Source organism: Solanum tuberosum, unplaced genomic scaffold, assembly GCF_000226075.1.
Source record: "Solanum tuberosum cultivar DM 1-3 516 R44 unplaced genomic scaffold, SolTub_3.0 scf00584, whole genome shotgun sequence".
In the NCBI taxonomy this organism is placed as follows: Eukaryota; Viridiplantae; Streptophyta; class Magnoliopsida; order Solanales; family Solanaceae; genus Solanum; species Solanum tuberosum.
Window position 1 is genome coordinate 187,287 of NW_006239504.1, and position 17,496 is coordinate 204,782.

General features: G+C 36.0%; 2 protein-coding genes across 6 annotated transcripts in view; one reads left to right on the top strand and one right to left on the bottom strand.

Annotated features, from left to right (window-relative positions):
* The window catches only part of LOC102580166 (putative lysine-specific demethylase JMJ16), an 11,287-nt gene extending 5,642 nt beyond the window's left edge, over window positions 1–5,645 (top strand). For 4 of the 5 annotated variants that reach the window (XM_015304644.1, XM_015304646.1, XM_006365835.2 and 1 more), the window contains 7 exons: window positions 899–970; window positions 1,123–1,200; window positions 1,310–1,816; window positions 1,918–2,142; window positions 2,351–2,509; window positions 3,885–4,253; window positions 4,784–5,645. In XM_015304644.1, the coding sequence (XP_015160130.1) occupies window positions 899–970; window positions 1,123–1,200; window positions 1,310–1,816; window positions 1,918–2,142; window positions 2,351–2,509; window positions 3,885–4,253; window positions 4,784–5,500 (2,127 nt within the window). In that variant the 3' untranslated portion in view covers window positions 5,501–5,645. Of the gene's footprint in view, window positions 1–898; window positions 1,011–1,122; window positions 1,201–1,309; window positions 1,817–1,917; window positions 2,143–2,350; window positions 2,510–3,884; window positions 4,254–4,783 lie in introns of all 5 variants that reach the window. The other variant, XM_006365836.2, reaches the window with a different exon arrangement.
* A 1,040-nt stretch (window positions 5,646–6,685) lies between these two features.
* On the bottom strand, window positions 6,686–15,240 carry LOC102580723 (putative E3 ubiquitin-protein ligase XBAT35). The gene is made up of 9 exons (XM_006365837.2): window positions 14,962–15,240; window positions 13,117–13,231; window positions 12,859–12,939; window positions 12,382–12,470; window positions 12,154–12,245; window positions 11,499–11,580; window positions 10,193–10,295; window positions 8,959–9,044; window positions 6,686–7,763 (listed from the first exon to the last, which is right to left on the bottom strand). Exons 1-9 carry the CDS (start codon window positions 15,061–15,063, stop codon window positions 6,822–6,824), a joined length of 1,692 nt encoding a protein of 563 aa, XP_006365899.1. The 5' UTR covers window positions 15,064–15,240; the 3' UTR covers window positions 6,686–6,821.
* Window positions 15,241–17,496: the final 2,256 nt, after the last annotated feature.

Sequence of the window (17,496 nt, forward strand, 5' to 3'; positions counted from 1 at the left end):
GGTAATGGTGAATTCTTTTGTTCCTTTACTTGTCAATAAGGGAACTAGTATATGTAGATAGTAGTTAATATGGAAGTATATATATATGGACCTAACCTTAAATCTGAATCGTAGTGTCTCTGGATGTTCAGCCCTTGTCGCCCATACTATCCACCTACGTTCCTCAAAAGCTTGTACTATTAAATTAGCTCTTCTCTGGTTATGAAATGAGAGGTACTAACTACTCCTAAATCCTAATAATACGTACTTGTTAAGAAAATGTACTTTGCGCCTAACTCTACCTCGAAAAGTTCATTAGATAGAGAATTGTCCAAGAGAGCAAGATCATATAACAAGACAACATCCCATTCCCTCAACCTATGTGGGACTCCAACATTCCCATGTGTTCCTAACCATGGCCATTTGGAGCATGGATGACATAATATGATGCCCAACAAATCAACAAGAGGATGTATGGCTTTGATACCTTGTTAAGAAAATGAACTTTGAACCTAAGTCAAACATAGATGGTAGCCCACTAGGTGAGGGTTGTCCAAAACCATTTAAGGGGACAATAATCAATTCCCTCAATCAATGTGGGACACTAGAACTGTGTTGATGGGCTTTATTAAGACATATATCTTGGAAAGTGTGCTCGAGTATTGGTCAAGGATGATTTTCTTTACTGTTTCTCTACATGTATACTTTTTTTCATTTGATTGTCTCGTGCATTACTTGTAAGCTAAGGGCTTGTCCATTGATCTACTGAGCCTGAGGCCTATCGGTTGCATCTTCTCTTGTAGTGTCAAAGAATGTGGCAGCATATACTGTTTCTCTGTGTAATTGTTGGCATGTAGCGCTGCTAGTTAGAATAATGGTTTGGTCATTTGATTATCTCTGGGTTGAATTTATTTTTCAGGGTTCGTCTTCACGTGCTTATCTTCCCAAAGGAGTGATCCGTGGATGTTCCAGTTGTCACAACTGCCAGAAGGTTCATTCTTCCTTAATATTGTATAATGTTTGGTTTCAAGGCAAGGATTAAATGTTTTCTACCCAAAAGTTAATTGCGATCATCTGTCTTGTTATTTATGTTTTTTCAGTTTTCATTGAGCTTATGATGTTTCTGGTATGCTTTTTCAAAAGGTTATTGCAAGAAGTCGTCCGGAATCGGCACGGATCCCTTCACTTGATGAAGCTCCTGTACTCCATCCTACTGAAGAGGTATTCTTTGACACTCCCATCTTTCTTTCAGCCTGGTATATGCCCTCTATTGGATCATGAACAGGTACTGTGCCAGATGCTGCTTTCATGAAGTTAAATCTTATGCTAGGAGTTTAAAGATACTCTCAAGTATGTTGCAAGCATCCTTCCACATGTCAAGCAGTATGGAGTATGCCGTATTGTTCCTCCCTCTTCCTGGAAACCACCTTCCCGCATTGAAGAAGAGGACACGAGGTGTGGAGTTGACACTCATATCCAGCGCATTAGTGACCTCCAGAGTCTGTTTTTAAAGAAAAGACTTGAGGGAGCCCATAAGAAGATGAATAATAGACGGCAGAAAATCCCAAGTATGAAGCCAGAGTTTGGACACAGCGTGGAACTTAAAGAATTTGGTTGTTGTAATGAACACTTTGAATTTGAAAGTGGGCCAAAGTTTAAGCTGAAGTCTTTCAAGAATTACGCTGATCATTTCAAGAGGCAGTACTTTGTCAAGGAAGATCAGATCACAGCTTCAAACTTTAATTCAGATGCGATGCAGATGCTGTCAGAACCATCTATTCCTGATATTGAAGGGGAATACTGGAGGATTATTGAGAATCCAACTGAAGAAATTGAGGTTTTCTCTGGAATTGCAATTTTCTTTTCTAGGGATCTGCCAAACTCTTTTTTTCCTTCCATCATTTTTTCTCACTTTTCGTTGTCAATTTGGTTTATTAGGTGCTCCATGGGAATACTACGGAAACTAGTGCAAGCCAAAGTGGTTTTCCACTTAAAACCAATCCACGGGATGTAACTGCATGTCCACAATATGTGGAATCAGGTTGGAACTTGAACAATACCCCTAAGCTTCAAGATTCTCTTCTCCGTTTTGAGAGTTGTAACAGTTCCTCTATTTTGCTTCCCCGGCTCTCCATTGGAATGTGTTTTTCATCTAATCACTGGGTAAGATTTACAGCTTTTTCATTAAGCAAGGACTTTTGTTCTTTTATTCAAATTATTCTTGGGCATATTCTCGTTTGTCTTTGTTTTTTGGGGGTGGGGCAGTATCTCTTGGGAGGAGAAAGTACTAATGAGCATAAGTCCATTTGTTAGCATTTTCTTTTTGATTGATTGATTGGCTATATTTTCTTCTTTTTCCATCCTCCATTAGAGAATTGAAGAGCACCACTTATATTTGCTATCCTACATACATTTTGGCGCTCCAAGAATATTTTATGGGGTTCCCGGGAGTCATCGTTGCAAGTTTGAGGAAGCTGTCAAGAAGCATCTCCCACAGTTGTCAGCACATCCTTGTTTGCTTCAAAACCTTGTGAGTTTCAAGTCTGTGAAGTTATTTTTCGTTATTTTGATTAGGAAATGCCTGTTACTGGAAAGAAAGGTATGAATGTTTAGCTGGTTCCTTTTTTCAGTTTACTAATAAAATAAACTCTCCTATTTGTATATCCATGAAATATTACAATTACTTATGAAAATCCAAATAATCTCTGGATTAATCAAAAGATCCTTTCAGTTGGCTAGAATAAGTTACTCGAATGAAACTGAGGACCTCCAAAAAGAGAATGAGGAATTATTTGATTTCCCTTATAAAAAAAATGAGGAAGCATTTGGTGTGATGATGTAGTTCTCTTGGTAATTTGTATTGCAAATGTGATGAGTTCTCTTGGTAAATAAATATATATATATATATTATATTTTTTTGTGGTTTTAAAGGAGTGTGTTGGGGGTGGGGGAGTAGTCTTTGGTGAATGGGAAGTTATCCGGAAGAAGTTGAAGTGAACATAGTATTTTGAGATTTTAACCTTATGTCTATGAAAATGCTCTTTTTCCTTTTTGCAATTTTCTTTTCTAAAGCTATGGTAATGTTAAAAGGAGAATGTGCAGAGTTTGCAATTAGACAGATTGTATTTCCAATTTTTCTTTATCCCAAGTCCAATTCCCCTTTCATTATCGTTGCAAGTTTCGAATAACTTTCTCAACCTTCAAGAATGAAATTCATTGAAGTATTCAAAATTTCTACCTTTGATTAAATCTAGTCTCTATCCAACTTTCTTCCTACCCATTACTCAAGATTTTCTTCATCTGTTACCTTCAACCTCTTCCACTACTATCCCTAATTGATGCATTCTGGAGACGTGATTTATTTAATTTTCTTTGCATTCCTTCTTTTTCTTACAATGGAAGCAGTTGCACTTCAGCTGTGTTTTGTGCCGAGTTATACGACCTGGAAGGCCATACTTTGCTAAGTGCTTAATGTGTGTGTGTCTAACAACACTCATCCTTGTCTGTTGTTACATCTTACTGTCTGGGCGTATGTTGAAGCGATGAGTTAGTGCTATTGGAAACTGTCGTTTTTTGCTTGAAATAATGAATTTTAAATCCTTTATTCAGTATTCTTGTCCTCTTTAACTTTGGAATTTTATTCTTTTTGTGAATAAATTTTTGCCATCATCATAGAGTAGAGTAGGAAAGAAGAACACAATTATTGGAGACTTCTGACTCATAAACATTATTTCTTGTGGATGATTATATGCTTCAAGTTTGACCAGGACAGTCTAAAATTTCCTTTTCCGATTAAGAGGAGATAGAAATATAATATGCTTGATTTTGTTATATTTTGCACGCTGAAGATGAAAAGTTCGTCTATTACCTTCCATTTGATCGATCAACCTTCATATTCAATGCAGGCCACACAATTCTCTCCTTCTATATTGACTTCAGAGGGTATACCTGTTTATCGTTGTGTGCAAAATCCGAAGGAGTTTGTTCTCATACTCCCTGGAGCATACCATGCAGAGTTTGATAGTGGATTTAATTGTTATGAAGCAGTAAATTTTGCTCCTTTTGACTGGTTACCACATGGTCAGAACGCTGTGGAACTGTACCGTGAGCAGGACAGAAAGACATCAATCTCCCATGATAAACTGTTGCTTGAAGCAGCTGCTGAAGCAATTAGGGCCTTAGGAGAACTTGCACTACGCAACAAGAATTCATTTGATGATTCAAAATGGAGAAGAGTCTGTCCGAACTATGGTTATTTAACAAAAGCACTTAAGGTAAGCCTCTATTCCCCTCTCTAGTCGTTCAACAATAACTCATGCTTCAAATATGACTAGGCAAAAGTAACAGGGTCTTTTGTATTTCTCTCTTTTTGATAGGCTTATTGTTCCTTTTCTGGATGCTCTGTACTGCTTTCTTATTAGTTGCCATGTTTTCTTTACTGTCGTTTTCCCTTTTCATAACTGCTTGCTTTGTTGCACTTGAACCAAGGGTCTTCCGGAAACAGCCTCTCTACCTCCACGAGATAGGGGTAAGGTTTGAGTTGTGTACACTCTACCCTCCCTAGACCCCACTTGTGGGATTTCACTAGGTGTGTTGTTGTTAGCAGCTCCTTATCCTTAACCCGGAGGTTGAGACTTAGCTTCTGTTGGTCCCTACTCTGGTTGAGGAAGTTAACTATGCTAAGGGTCCTTAGAGGGCTAATGTCATGTCTTGAGTTTAAAACTCACGTGAGAAATAGCAAGCATTACTGACTAGTTATATATTATTTAGAATATGATTTATTGTTTCATTTTGTGTTGGATAGACACGGGTTGCCTCTGAAGTGAGAACACGGAAATATCTGTTTGCTTCTCTTGAATCGCGAAAGATGGAGGATGACTTTTGTGCTACCACCAAACGGGAGTGCGTTACATGCTTTTGTGATCTATACCTTTCTGCTATTGGCTGCAAATGTTCACCACATAAATATACTTGTCTTCTTCATGCCAAACAACTATGTGATTGTGCTTGGAGCGAGAGGTATTTGCTTATACGGTATGAAATAGATGAGTTGAACATCATGGTTGAAGATTTGGATCGGAAGGTAAGTGCAGTTCACAACAGGGTAAAAGAAAAACTTGGATTGCCTGTATCCGATGTTTCTAAAGATGCTAGCAAGGAAGTAGGTATGGAAACAATGAAGCATAAACCTGTGATTCCTAATGTGGAACTCTCTGAGAGTATATCTCACCGTTCAACCTCCAGACAAGCATCAGATATTCAACAGTACAGGAAAGTAGATGTGTTCTTTGCACCTTCAGTTGGTCCAAGTTCAACAACAATGAATTTGAATCATCGATCACAATTGAAAGAAAACGTTCATGATGAGAATAAAGTTCTATTGCCAAAAGTATCACAGGATACTGCTGCTGTTGGAGAAAATATTGCAACTTCTTCCAGTACAGTTCTCAAGAAACATCTTGCACAGGGGTCTTCATCGACAGTTAGAAATGTGATTATTCTCAGTGATGATGAAGACTAGCAACCCCAAGTCCACCATATCACGAATGGTAACAAGCATTTGTATGTCGGTTCTTTGCTGTAAATTTGCTGATTGTAAAACTTGAATTCTGTAACATCACTGGGAAATACTCTTTCAAATCAATCTTGGCGCTTTGTTTCGTGTATATCTGTTCTGGTGCTCCTTTTGTTCAATCGAATTCACAGCTATGCATTTAATTGCACGCTTTGCCCTTCAAATGGGCTGATTTTTAATTTTTGCCCTTCAAAGGGGTTGGTCTTTAATATTTGTCCTTCAAAATCGAACTTTTTGTTTGAGTAGTAATATTAGGATATTTCTTGTTCTTTCTCTTCAAGAACCTAACTCTATGTTCCTCTCTTACTTGATTTTTTTTGTTTAGGGTTCATACATGATGCATCAATCAAGTCAAAGAACTTGCTCCAAAAATATAAGCGTTAAATTTCAATACAATAGGTGTCTCTCAATGCAAGTCGGTTGAACACCGTGATTGATGAGTGAATAGGTGGATTAGGCAAGCAAGGGTTTTACTTAATTGTACAACAAATAATTATGCAAGTATCTTGAAAAGGATACATTCCCATAAACACATGAAGATAATGAGTAATACAAGTTCTATCTTCCACCAAAATAATAATAAAAGGAGTTCTTTAAGAATAATTTGTCCCTTGAAAGTACATTCATCATCACCAACAAATACCATCAAATATGTAAATGCCACAAAAAGAAATATGTAGAAAGAAGTACTCACAAGTCACAAGTGTTAGAAAGTGGGAGGAAGTAAGAGAAATTTTCAATAAACCTAGGTTTATACTAGGGATCTTTACCTTGAGTTGAGGGTCTATCGGAAATAACTTTTCTACCCTACAAAGGTAGGGTCTGCATACATCCCACCCATCCTGCCTTTACCAAACCCCATGGTGGATATTATACTGAGTACGTTGTTGTTATTGATGTATCTTTACCTTGAGCAGGTAAATGTTTAACCTAAATTATGCTCGAACTAACTAATAGTCTACCTGATTAGATTCCACGATGTATATTATTCGAAACTAGCTAGTGAGTGAGTCAACTGAAACTGTAACTATGGAAACTAGCTAGTGGGTGAATCGACTAAAACTGTAACTAAGGAAAAGAATGCTAATGTGCAAGTATTATAAGGTAAAATAAAGTAATTACGACGGACCATAAGAATGAAATTGAAGTGACATTAGATAAGATCATGTTGCCCACGAATGTAGTTTATTATGATAGCTAGGCTAGATTTTCTAAGAGAATGACATGATAAATAAGGAATGTAAACAGTAAACACTATATTTACCTCTCAAACAGAGTAGAGCTTTATAACCTGGTCGATTTTTACTCGACAAACAGGGCACTCCCCTTTCTTTGATTTGATCTGGTTCAAACACTGCATGCAGCCAACCATGTGACCACAAGGTACACATGCTCCTTCAACTGAAGCTTCCCAACATATTATACACAGTGCAGGCTCATGTTCTTTTTCCTTTTGAGTCGTAACAGAAGCTGTTTTTTGCTCCACAGGAGGATTCGACATGTGCAATGGGCTAAGATCTATGACCGGATAATGAATGTCTTCAACTTCTTCTGGAACAGGTGGAGCTGAAGGTACCGCAAAATCAAAAGCAGGATTGTTACCCTCTTGAGTTTCAGCGTTTTCACTTGGATAGACAATAGGCCTAAATTCAGGTGCATTGTCTGTCTTGTCCATTGCTTCCCAGCTACTTACATCTGACGATGCTGTTTTGTCCTTTGAAGTGTTTTCCCATCCTTGATAATGAACTTCAGCTGAGGCATCTCTGTGTCTCTGCCGAGGCTCGGGCACGCCCCATCCATTGTACTCTTCTACAGCAGGCTCATCGATCCATCCGCTGCAGCTTAGTTCAGAGGGTGTGGATTTAGGAAGTGATTGTTGTGGTTGTTGACTGGATACATCTGCGGTATTTCCCCATCCATTTTCTTGGACCTTAGTTCGGTCATCCGTCCAATCATTGTTAGTAATTTCTGATCTAGGCTCGGATCTGACAAGTGAACCCCATCCACTGTGAGCAGAGTCGTCGGTGTTATTACACCAGTCATTTTCATTTTTTACTCCGGAACTTTGTCCATGATGATGTAAAATCTTATTTTCTTTAGCAGAATCAATGGAAGAGTTGATTCCAATTGCTAATTCCATTGCTTGTGCAGCAGTTTCAGATTGTGTAGCTGCAGTTTGGGTATTTTGTGGTAAGCGGGAAGGCAGGACCTGAAATACTAACATGTGGTAAGGCCCCCGAGGTCGCTTCTACTCTATCCTCTTAGTGCATCATTAAAAAGAAAAAAATAGGGAAAAGGATCAAAAGTTCCCCACTACCATATGATGTATTTTATTTTTACCCTCCATTATACTTTGGGTTTGGGATCATTGATACCCTTGTCGTTAGCAAATCGCCTTGTATAAAGTCCAGAGAAAACATGAGACATTTTGATAACAAAAAGGATATGGATGGCTCTCCAAAGTAATAAAACAGGTGAAATTAAGGTATTTTGTATAGTAGAGGGATAAATTTGGACCTAAGCCCTAAAATAAATATATAGAAAGAACATGCATAGCAATTGCGAGGTAGAGAGGTTGTTTTCAATAGACCCTAGCTAAAGGACAAGTATATCGAAGCAGTTTGGGAAAAGAAATAACAGAAGGAAAGAAGCCACAACAAAATACTAAAGATAGCATGGCAAAGCATTATGAAAAAAAGGAACAATAACTACAATATTTTTTTATAACGACATAATAATACTATAATCGAAGTACAAGAAACAACAAATAGTAACAGAAATCGAAGAATAAACAACTACAAGAATAATACTATGACTATGAAAGAGCATGCATAGTACCTCAGGAAAAGAAACCATACAAGAGATTAATACTACTATGTTTAAACAGATTTAGCTGATAATACGCACAATACCCTGTTAGATATTTAGCTGTTCACTGTTTCATTCAGCTTCGAAAGCATAAAGTTTATGATTCAAGAATACTATATCCTCTCTTGACCAACAATATTCCGGCTCTAATTTCACAGTTGAATTGGAACACCAAAAAAAAAGTTTTTTTTTGTTAATCAGGTCAAAGTATTTATATCCATAGTCATCTTCATTATCTACAGCTTCCACTTTAAACTTAAATTTCTTAGATTACACACTCTCAATGTCCAGCACACCGCAGAAGTTTTACAATAAAACTACATGCCATCAGCTGCTACTAAGTAACAAGACAGAGTAAAGCAAATATAATTTTAATGGGTGTACGTTTCTTATCCAAGTGAAATTAAGGCAACAAAGCATAATGCACATATTTCAAACGTGACATGTGTAATATCGCATGATACAAACTCATCTGATGAACAAGTACAGATACAGAATTGGTAAAAAGGTATGATTCAGTCAGAGTTGGTAATTACCTCAATGGAAGCAATACATGCTCTGTGCAACAATTGAAGCTGTTGTTGCTCAGAATCGCTGACTGATGTAAATTTATATCGAGTGTCTGATATGAAAACAACAAAATCAAAGAGCTATTATAAATCTATTCTGAAAAGAGGCCTGTACCTGAAAAAACATTAAATAAGCGGTTTCTCGATGAAACAACTTAAGTAAACTAAGCCCACTTGTTGGTCACAGTAAAGCTTTTTACTTCTAGGAGAATAACTATCACACTCTACATTCTAACATTAAGTAAATCTGCATAGCTACCTAAGCCACAAATCAGAGCTATTAGTTAATCAAGGAATCTAAGTCATTCGGACTCTTCACTTTCGGTGTCGTACCCATGTCGACACGACATTGGGATCTGTACCCGGTTTGGTCAACTGATTTAGGGGTACTTTGACCAAAATTCACGGAGAATTCGGGAGATACCTATTATTTTGCAATCAAAACAAAAGCTAAGATGAATTGAAGAGAATGGAATAGCTCTTTTCTTTTTCCTTTTATCTCCTTCTGGGATTCTCCTCTTGATAAATATTTTCTCCTCAGAATAGCTTATAAATTTTCCACTCTCATAATTTTAGACTTATAACTCTAATTTTTGGATATTTTAATTATTTTAAGCCGAATCCCCACCCACACTTGTATCCGTACCTGGATCTGTACCCCTGAATCTTAAAATTAGACCATGAAGGATCCGACCTCTAGATCCACACTTGTATCGGACACCGCACTCGAGTCCGAGCAACTTAGTAAGTAAGAGAAATGCAATTCAGAATTTGTCTTTTTGAGACAAAATTCTGAAACCTACATATGTGAGTAATAGCACTCATCTTTGTGTACTCCTGAACCTAAAGTTGCATATGCATCTACATATCAATTCTATCCTCTAAAATAAAATCTGTTGAGCTCTATTTTTGGCTGCAACTTAACAACATTTGGAAGGGGCTAACTTGTCCAGTACTAGAAAGAGTTCTACAGCGACTGCATATATGACGACCATTTGAAACAGTAAGCACATCAGTACCCCAAACCAATAAACCAAAAATAAACAAAATTTATATTTGTGCATTAAAGCTTTAGCCTTGTAGAGGAATTTCTCTTGAAGCACATAAATTAACTGCTCATTGATAATTGTGGATAAGAATAAAAGGCTTTCTCCATTCAACAAGGCACCTACAGAAAATAATTTCATGAGAAGAGTATTACTACTGGTCTTGTCAAAAATTGTCAGCACAGGATCTGATCGTTGCTGCCTTATCTCTTCAACAATAGCTCTCCATAAAACGATAACATTACGAGGCTGGGCGTCCTATTCAACAAAACATCATGTTAGTAAATCTGCCAATTTTATAGAAGGAACAAAAAGTACTCCCTTCTTCCCATCACGTGATATAGTTTGACTAGGCACGAAGTTTAAGAAATATGGGACATGGAAAGAATTTGTAAAGTTCCAAAACTGCCCTTGAAATAAATAAATTTAAAATAGAAGAGTACACCGTTGTGAACTTTTTGCCAAATAAGTGGGACCTACCATGGGTTAAATATTGATAGCTTTATTAAACATTTGCCAAATTAGGAAATGTGTCATTTTTTTGAAACTGACTAAAAAGAAAAGTGTGTCACATAAATTGGGACGGCAAGATTATCAAGAGTGCTTCATTGAATTGTCAGCTAACTCTTTGTTGTTGGTTCATTGAAGTCTAAACCAAGCACAGAGAACCATGAATAGACTATAGAGAGGAAGGATAACTTGGCACTTGGGAAGTTGGCGAATTTCAAAACCTCGGAGCTCTATGGTATAAGCAGAAGATTTCACTGACAAACCTGGACAATTTTTAAGTGGGATGGACAGGGACATGGACTTTTTTCAGTTAAATAATCAACCACAACATATACTGAAGACGGAGAATACTGTTTCTTCCTACTCAATATGAACGCCAAGCACAGGAAAATGCTTACTTCTTTGCTTGGCTAATAGCAAAAGGCTCATACTCACACTTCTGCTTAATTCTCTACTCTTTGCTTTCCACGTACAATCTAGGAGTTTTTCCCAACAAATCAATAAAACTATTACTTAATCGGAAAAAGATGTTATATATCTCAGTCAAATTATTGTTTTCTAATTAGTTATGATTCAGTTTAGGTTGTAAGTCCCAAGTTTTTTAATTTTTGCCTGGAAAAAAAAAATACTGAGTTAAATACCACTTGGACATGAAACACAGGTTTACAGTCTTTATGTAAAAGTGGCTTGCTGCCTTATATAAGGATTCTGCTCAAACTTCACAGATATACAATGTACCTACGTTTAGGTCCAGTTTTTCATAGCAAGAACTGCCCTACTCCTCGAGTTTTGAACATTACTCGTTAACCATCCACAGAAATCCTCGCTTGATATACGTCATCTTCAGAATTCTCTAAAGATGGTACAAGCTAAAAGAGAGGTACCTCACAACATTGCCAGAAGAGTTTGTGAAAGAAAGAACTATTGTTGGTCAATAAAGAGTTTATTTACCTGTAGCGATGAGTAAATCGCCAGTTGTAATTTAAGAGGCCTCATAGGATCAGCTATACCACAAGGTATGACTACAACCCAACTGCAATTATAATCAGTTGTCAGCAAGTACGCAAGACAGCTTACAACACAACAACTGTGCTTAAGGTAATGTTTTTCACGAAAAATATTTTCTGGAAAATAAGTATTTTTCTTACTTATTTCTAGTGTTTGGTAAATATGCAGAAAATATAATCTCAAAACCATTTGTATATAATTTTGGCAAACACTATTGGGGTTGACGTGGGGGTTAGAGGTGTGGGTGAGGGGTGTGTAGGAAGGTAGGGATTAGACAATTAGTGTTGGATGTCACTATGGAACTTGTTTTCCCTATTTCCACTAGGTAAGTCATTTTCCTCATTTTAAGAACTTGTTTTCCTAGAGAATGAATTTCAAACAAATTTGGCAACCAAATATGAGACAATTGGAAAATATTTCCGCACCAAACACAACCTTAGTCCCAAACAGGTTGAACGAGACTGCTTACATATGCCTATTTCAACAACGTTTGGCAGAATTAATTTTTTGAAATTTGCAGCATTATATAAAGAAGAGCAGAGTTCAAAGCACAAACAAGGGGCGCTTATAAGAAAAGCCAAGTTAGAATCATACTGACATCTTCCTAGATAATAATTGAGGAGCTAAAGCTTCAAGAAACCCTGGACCATAGAACTCCCTCATCCAGCCCGAGAAAATGCAGATTTGTCTCTAAAAGTGAAAGCAAAACAAGGATAAATGAATTTGCAAACATACAATCCAAGACAAGAAAAAGGCAAGAAAATACGAATAATCATGTGCATTCAATGTTAATGTAATTGAAGTTTGAAACTAATATCAAGTACACCTCAATAGTACGGACGACATCGCTAAAACCCTTTGCTCGAGCTACTTCAAGTGGAGTTTGGCAAGCATCGTTCTTGATCAATGGATTTGCTAGTAAATGAGATTCATAGTAAATTAGCTACATACATTAAGCAGATGAAAACTATGCAAAAATGATACTCCCTCCGTCCCAATTTATGTGGTGGTGTTTGACCGGTACAAAGTTTAAGAAAGAAAAATATTTTGAAACTTATGGTCTAAAATAAGTGATCGATATTTGGTGTGGCTATAAATCATCTCATTAGGGTTAAAATGAGAATCTTAAAGTTAAATTGGACCAAATATTTAGAAAGGTGTCATCTTTTTGGGATCATAAAGGAAAAGACTGTCACATAAATTGGGACGGAGAGAGTACTAGATTATCCAGGAATGCAGTCTGGATCCATCTACAGAGCAAAAGGAGAAACCATATTCACTTCGCAAAACTTTGAATATGCACCTCCATAGGAAAGAAGCAATTGCACAGTATCATCCAGACCTCTCTTAGCTGCATGATGTAGCGCAGTCCCAGCATGATATCCTGAAAAAAGCAAGGACTTGGAATAACGATTATCGTTGTAATCAAAGCAGATTACTAGTACCTATTACAACAAAATAGTGAGGGTCGTGATCCTTCAAACCTACTGACTTAAAATTCTGGAACACTCTACTGACGAGTTTAAAATTATAAGATTACAATTGGCAGAGAAAGGCATACCTGGCCGGTAAGCATTGACATTAGCACCGAGCTCAAGCAAAGTTTTTGCAACATTCAAGCCATTCGGCTTCATGCACGCTACAATCAATGGTGTCTTTCCATCTTTGTCGATCCACTAATTCAATGGGGGCAAAAAATTACATTTAGCATATATACAAAATACTCACATACCCTCCCAAAAAGCCGAATCTCTTTTATGTTCACCAAAATGGGAGTTGATGTAGAGCTAAATTTTTCAAGTAAATTGGTGCACAAAACTTGTATACTACATCTTGCACCAGTAAAAGGATTACTTATAACACCTCCTAAAAGTTGAATTTTTTTGTATATTTGCCAAAAAAGGTATTGCTACAGAGTTATATCCTTCGAGTAAATCGGGTGCATAAGTGAATATGTATACCTACAGTCTATTGACTTATACCAGTAAAAGGATTACTTATATCATCTCCTAAAAGCTGAATCTTTTGTATATTCACCGAAAGGGTGTTGAATATTGATATAGAGTAAAATGCTTCAAGTAAATTCGTGCATTGGTGAACTTGTATACCTCCAGACCAGTGGCGGAGCCAAGATTTTCAATAAGGGGTTCAAATTTCAAAATATGAAAAAATAGACACACAAAGTAGCTGAAGGGGGTTCGACATCTACTATATATACCTAAAAAAATATTTTAACCATGTATAAATCATATAATTTTCCGCCGAAGGGGGTTCGGATGAACCCCCTAATTGTAAGGTGGCTCCGCCACTGCTCCAGACTTAAGCCAGTCAAAAGATTGCTACCTTTTTTAACAAGTAAAAGACTACTTATTGCAAGCATCTCCTAGTAATTGAATCTCTTTTTATGTTTGCCAAAAGGATGTTGCTACAGAGTTAATTTTTTCGGTGCATGGGTGAATTTGGATACCTCAAGACTTGCACCAGGAATAAAAATTACTCATGGCATCTTTTAAAAATTGGATCTTTAAAGTATTTACAGAAAGGGCGCTGAAAAATACTCCCTCCGTTCACTTCTACTTATCCGCCGCTATACTAAAAATACATTTTCACCGTTGAAAAAATTACTTTTGATATCTCCAAAAAAACTGGAATCTTTTTCAAATTTACCCCAAAAGGGTGTTGATACAGTAACCCATCTTTGTGTTCTTCCCACCCTCCAAAGCACCTCATCTACACCCCACCCCCATAGGCCTCATTCCCACCCCACCTTCTATAGTATTTGTCTACATTATATGCAAATGTTTTTAGTATAATAGTTTATGCTTACCTACCGACCACAAGAAAATAAGTAGGAAACTTATTTTGTAGAAAGCATTTTCCTTCAGGTCCAACACACCACAAAACTTGCACCAGTGACAAAAATTACTCATGGAATCTTCTAAAAATTGAATCTTTTTTTGTATTTACAGAAAGGGTGTTGAAAAATACTCCCTCCGTTCACGTTTACTTATCTACTATACTAAAAATACATTTTCACCATTGAAAAAATCACTTGTCATATCTCCAAAAAAATGAAATCTTTTTTAAATTTACCCAAAAGGGTATTGATACAGTAACTCATCTTTGAGTTCTCTCCACCCTCCTAGCCCTTATCCCCACCATCCCACACCCACCTCCTACATTATATACAAATTAGAATAATATTTTATACTTACTTACCGAACACAAGAAAATAAGTAGAAAACATTTTCCTTCATGCCCAACACACCCCAAGACTTGAACCTGTGACAAAAATTACTCATTGCATCCCCTAAAAATTGAATCTTTTTCACATTCTCCAAAAAGGGTATCAACAAAAAGCTAGAATTTTCAATAAAATTGGATACATGGGTGTAAATTTATATACCTCAAGACTGGCACCATCATTGTGAAGAGCTTTGATAGATTCAACATCTCCTTCAATGACTTGTTGATACAGTAACTCATTTTTTGATTGTTGTTGCCCCATTAATGAAATTGCTAAAGATTTCACTTCAAATATGAGAAAATTTTATGTGCAATCATTTGTATTTATGTGGCATAATCTGCACTCCCTGTAGAAAGGGGAATTTTTTTGGCTAGAGAAGGAGAAAGTCTCCACGTGTCCAAGAAGAAGGGAGTGGATAATTTTTTTCCGGTATCAAAAAATTAAATCACAAGCTTCTGATAAAAAAAAAAATTGCATAGTTCTACTAAGATTTCTAATAGGCATAATACATAAACATGACTTTTAACTTGACATCAGTTGTCAACTATCATCTTTTAACTTTGGTTGTGCACAAGTAGATATTTAAAACTTGTATAAAATTGAACAAATAGACACTCTCGTCCTACATGGCACGTCCTACGTGGCGTCCTACATGTATTATGTTATGTAGGATACATGTGTCTACTTGTTCAATTTCATACAAGTTTAAGTGTCTACTTATACACACTCAAAGTTGAAGTGCATAGTTGTCCGTTGAAGTCAAGTTAATGATCATGTTTATGTATCATGCCTTTATAATATGAATGAAGATTTATTGAAAATGGTTTCTTTCTTTGTCCGGATAAAACAGATCTACTTACATTCTAACCTGTTTCGATTTTATTTGTAAAATTATAGATATATTATTATTGTTATGGTATGTATTAACAATTTTTTAAAATTAGTATTGGTAGAAAATTTAATAAAGAAGGTAATTTTTTGTTTTTATTTTCTAGGTTACTAATTTGATTTATAAGTATTGGTATAAAATCTTGGTCTTTCAATTATAAATAAAAATTTATTTTGATCTCGATGATACATGACTCAAAATATTTAATTATGATTTTGATAAGTCATATTAAATTTTAAGCTAAAATATCTAATGTTTGACCTTCACAAAGCTACATTTAGATGCGAATTTTCAATTTTAATTGCATACGTTTTTGACATGGCAAAAAATGAAAGATAAGAGTGAAAGTGTAAACAAATAGCCATCTTAGAACAATATTCACCTTTTCTTTTAATCCAATACACACTTAAAAACTCAGAGATAAACCAAAAAGAATGAAAATATTTGTTAGTTAACTTAAGGTAAGATGTATTAGCGAACTAATATTGTATCACTATTTCTTTATTTGGTTGGATTATCAGCCTATATATAACTAACTAATACACGTATTAGCTCTAGATCCTATTATGTATTTTGGAGTGTTTAATTAGTACATAGCAAATCATGATATTAGTATTATAATGGAGCATAGTTAAAGAAAAAAATTGTCCTTAATATACCAAATCAAACGATAGATAAGAAATAATTCTAGCATTACTAATGAACTTCATTCAGTACCCCTATATACACTTTTATCAGAGAAGAATAGAAAATATCATGTTAAACATCTTTGGTGAGAGTGAACAAGTCAGGTATATTAATCTACTGATTTCCAAAGTTATCTAACATTAACTCAACACCTTGAATTTCCGCTTGATCGTTGTTACTCCCTTCACTAAATTGGACAGAGACATACTTCATATTTGCGCATGCATTTGGATCCATTTCCAGACATGCATTTTCCTGTTATATCCATCATCCTATTAGCCATCAGTATATTCCCACAAGGCGGGTTCGGGAAAATAGGATGTATGCAGATCATGTAAGGATATATATAACACATGACAGTGGCGTAGCCATCCTTGTGTCAGGGTGTCCAATTGGACACCCTTCGTCGGAATATTATACCGTATATACAAGTAAAATGATAAATAAAGCGACTAAATAACATATTGACACAACAATATCATGTAGCCTAGTGGTTTTCGGCACCTTGAAAGAGTAAAGACACACAAATTTAAAATGTTTGTGTGTTCGAATCTCAATAGTAGCAAAAAAAAATTCACTTTTAAGAAGAGCAGGGTCACTTTAGCACTTGGACACCCTTCGTGAAAATCCTAAAAGGGGAGGATTGTCCAAGTTCATATAAGCAGATCATCAATTCATTTTTCAACTAATGTGAGACTTTTATCCACTCTAACACATTTAAACAACCTGTAAAAGTTAATAGAACACTACATTTCGACGGGAAATCCCATTAAAGGGAATCTCAATCGAGATAAATGGACAGTGCATTGGTTCATTCTTGAGTGTAGTGGAATGGTAAAATTGTCAGATAATATGTTTGAGTTATATAAGATTATAAAGCAAAACTAAAGAAACATTTTGAGAATGATGAACATTGTTCCTATTTAGTTAATTCTTTTAGTGGCTTTAATTAGTTTTTTTTTTTTAATTTCATCATTCAACACAAAGATAAAAATATTGATCATTTTCACAATTTCTCTGTGCTAGAGAAACATGCATAATACATTATTTTTTGGGCAAGTTCAAATAAGACTGTGTGGTGGGGGGGGGGGGGGGGGGGGGAAAAAAAAAAACGGGTA

Coding starts and splice junctions, on each gene's coding strand:
- LOC102580723 (XM_006365837.2), bottom strand. CDS start 15,063: ATGGGGCAACAACAATCAAAAAATGAGTTACTGTATCAACAAGTCATT. Junction 12,940..13,116: donor TGTCAATGCTTACCGGCCAG/GTATGCCTTTCT, acceptor TGCTTTTTTCAG/GATATCATGCTGGGACTGCG. Junction 12,246..12,381: donor ATGTCGTCCGTACTATTGAG/GTGTACTTGATA, acceptor TTTCACTTTTAG/AGACAAATCTGCATTTTCTC.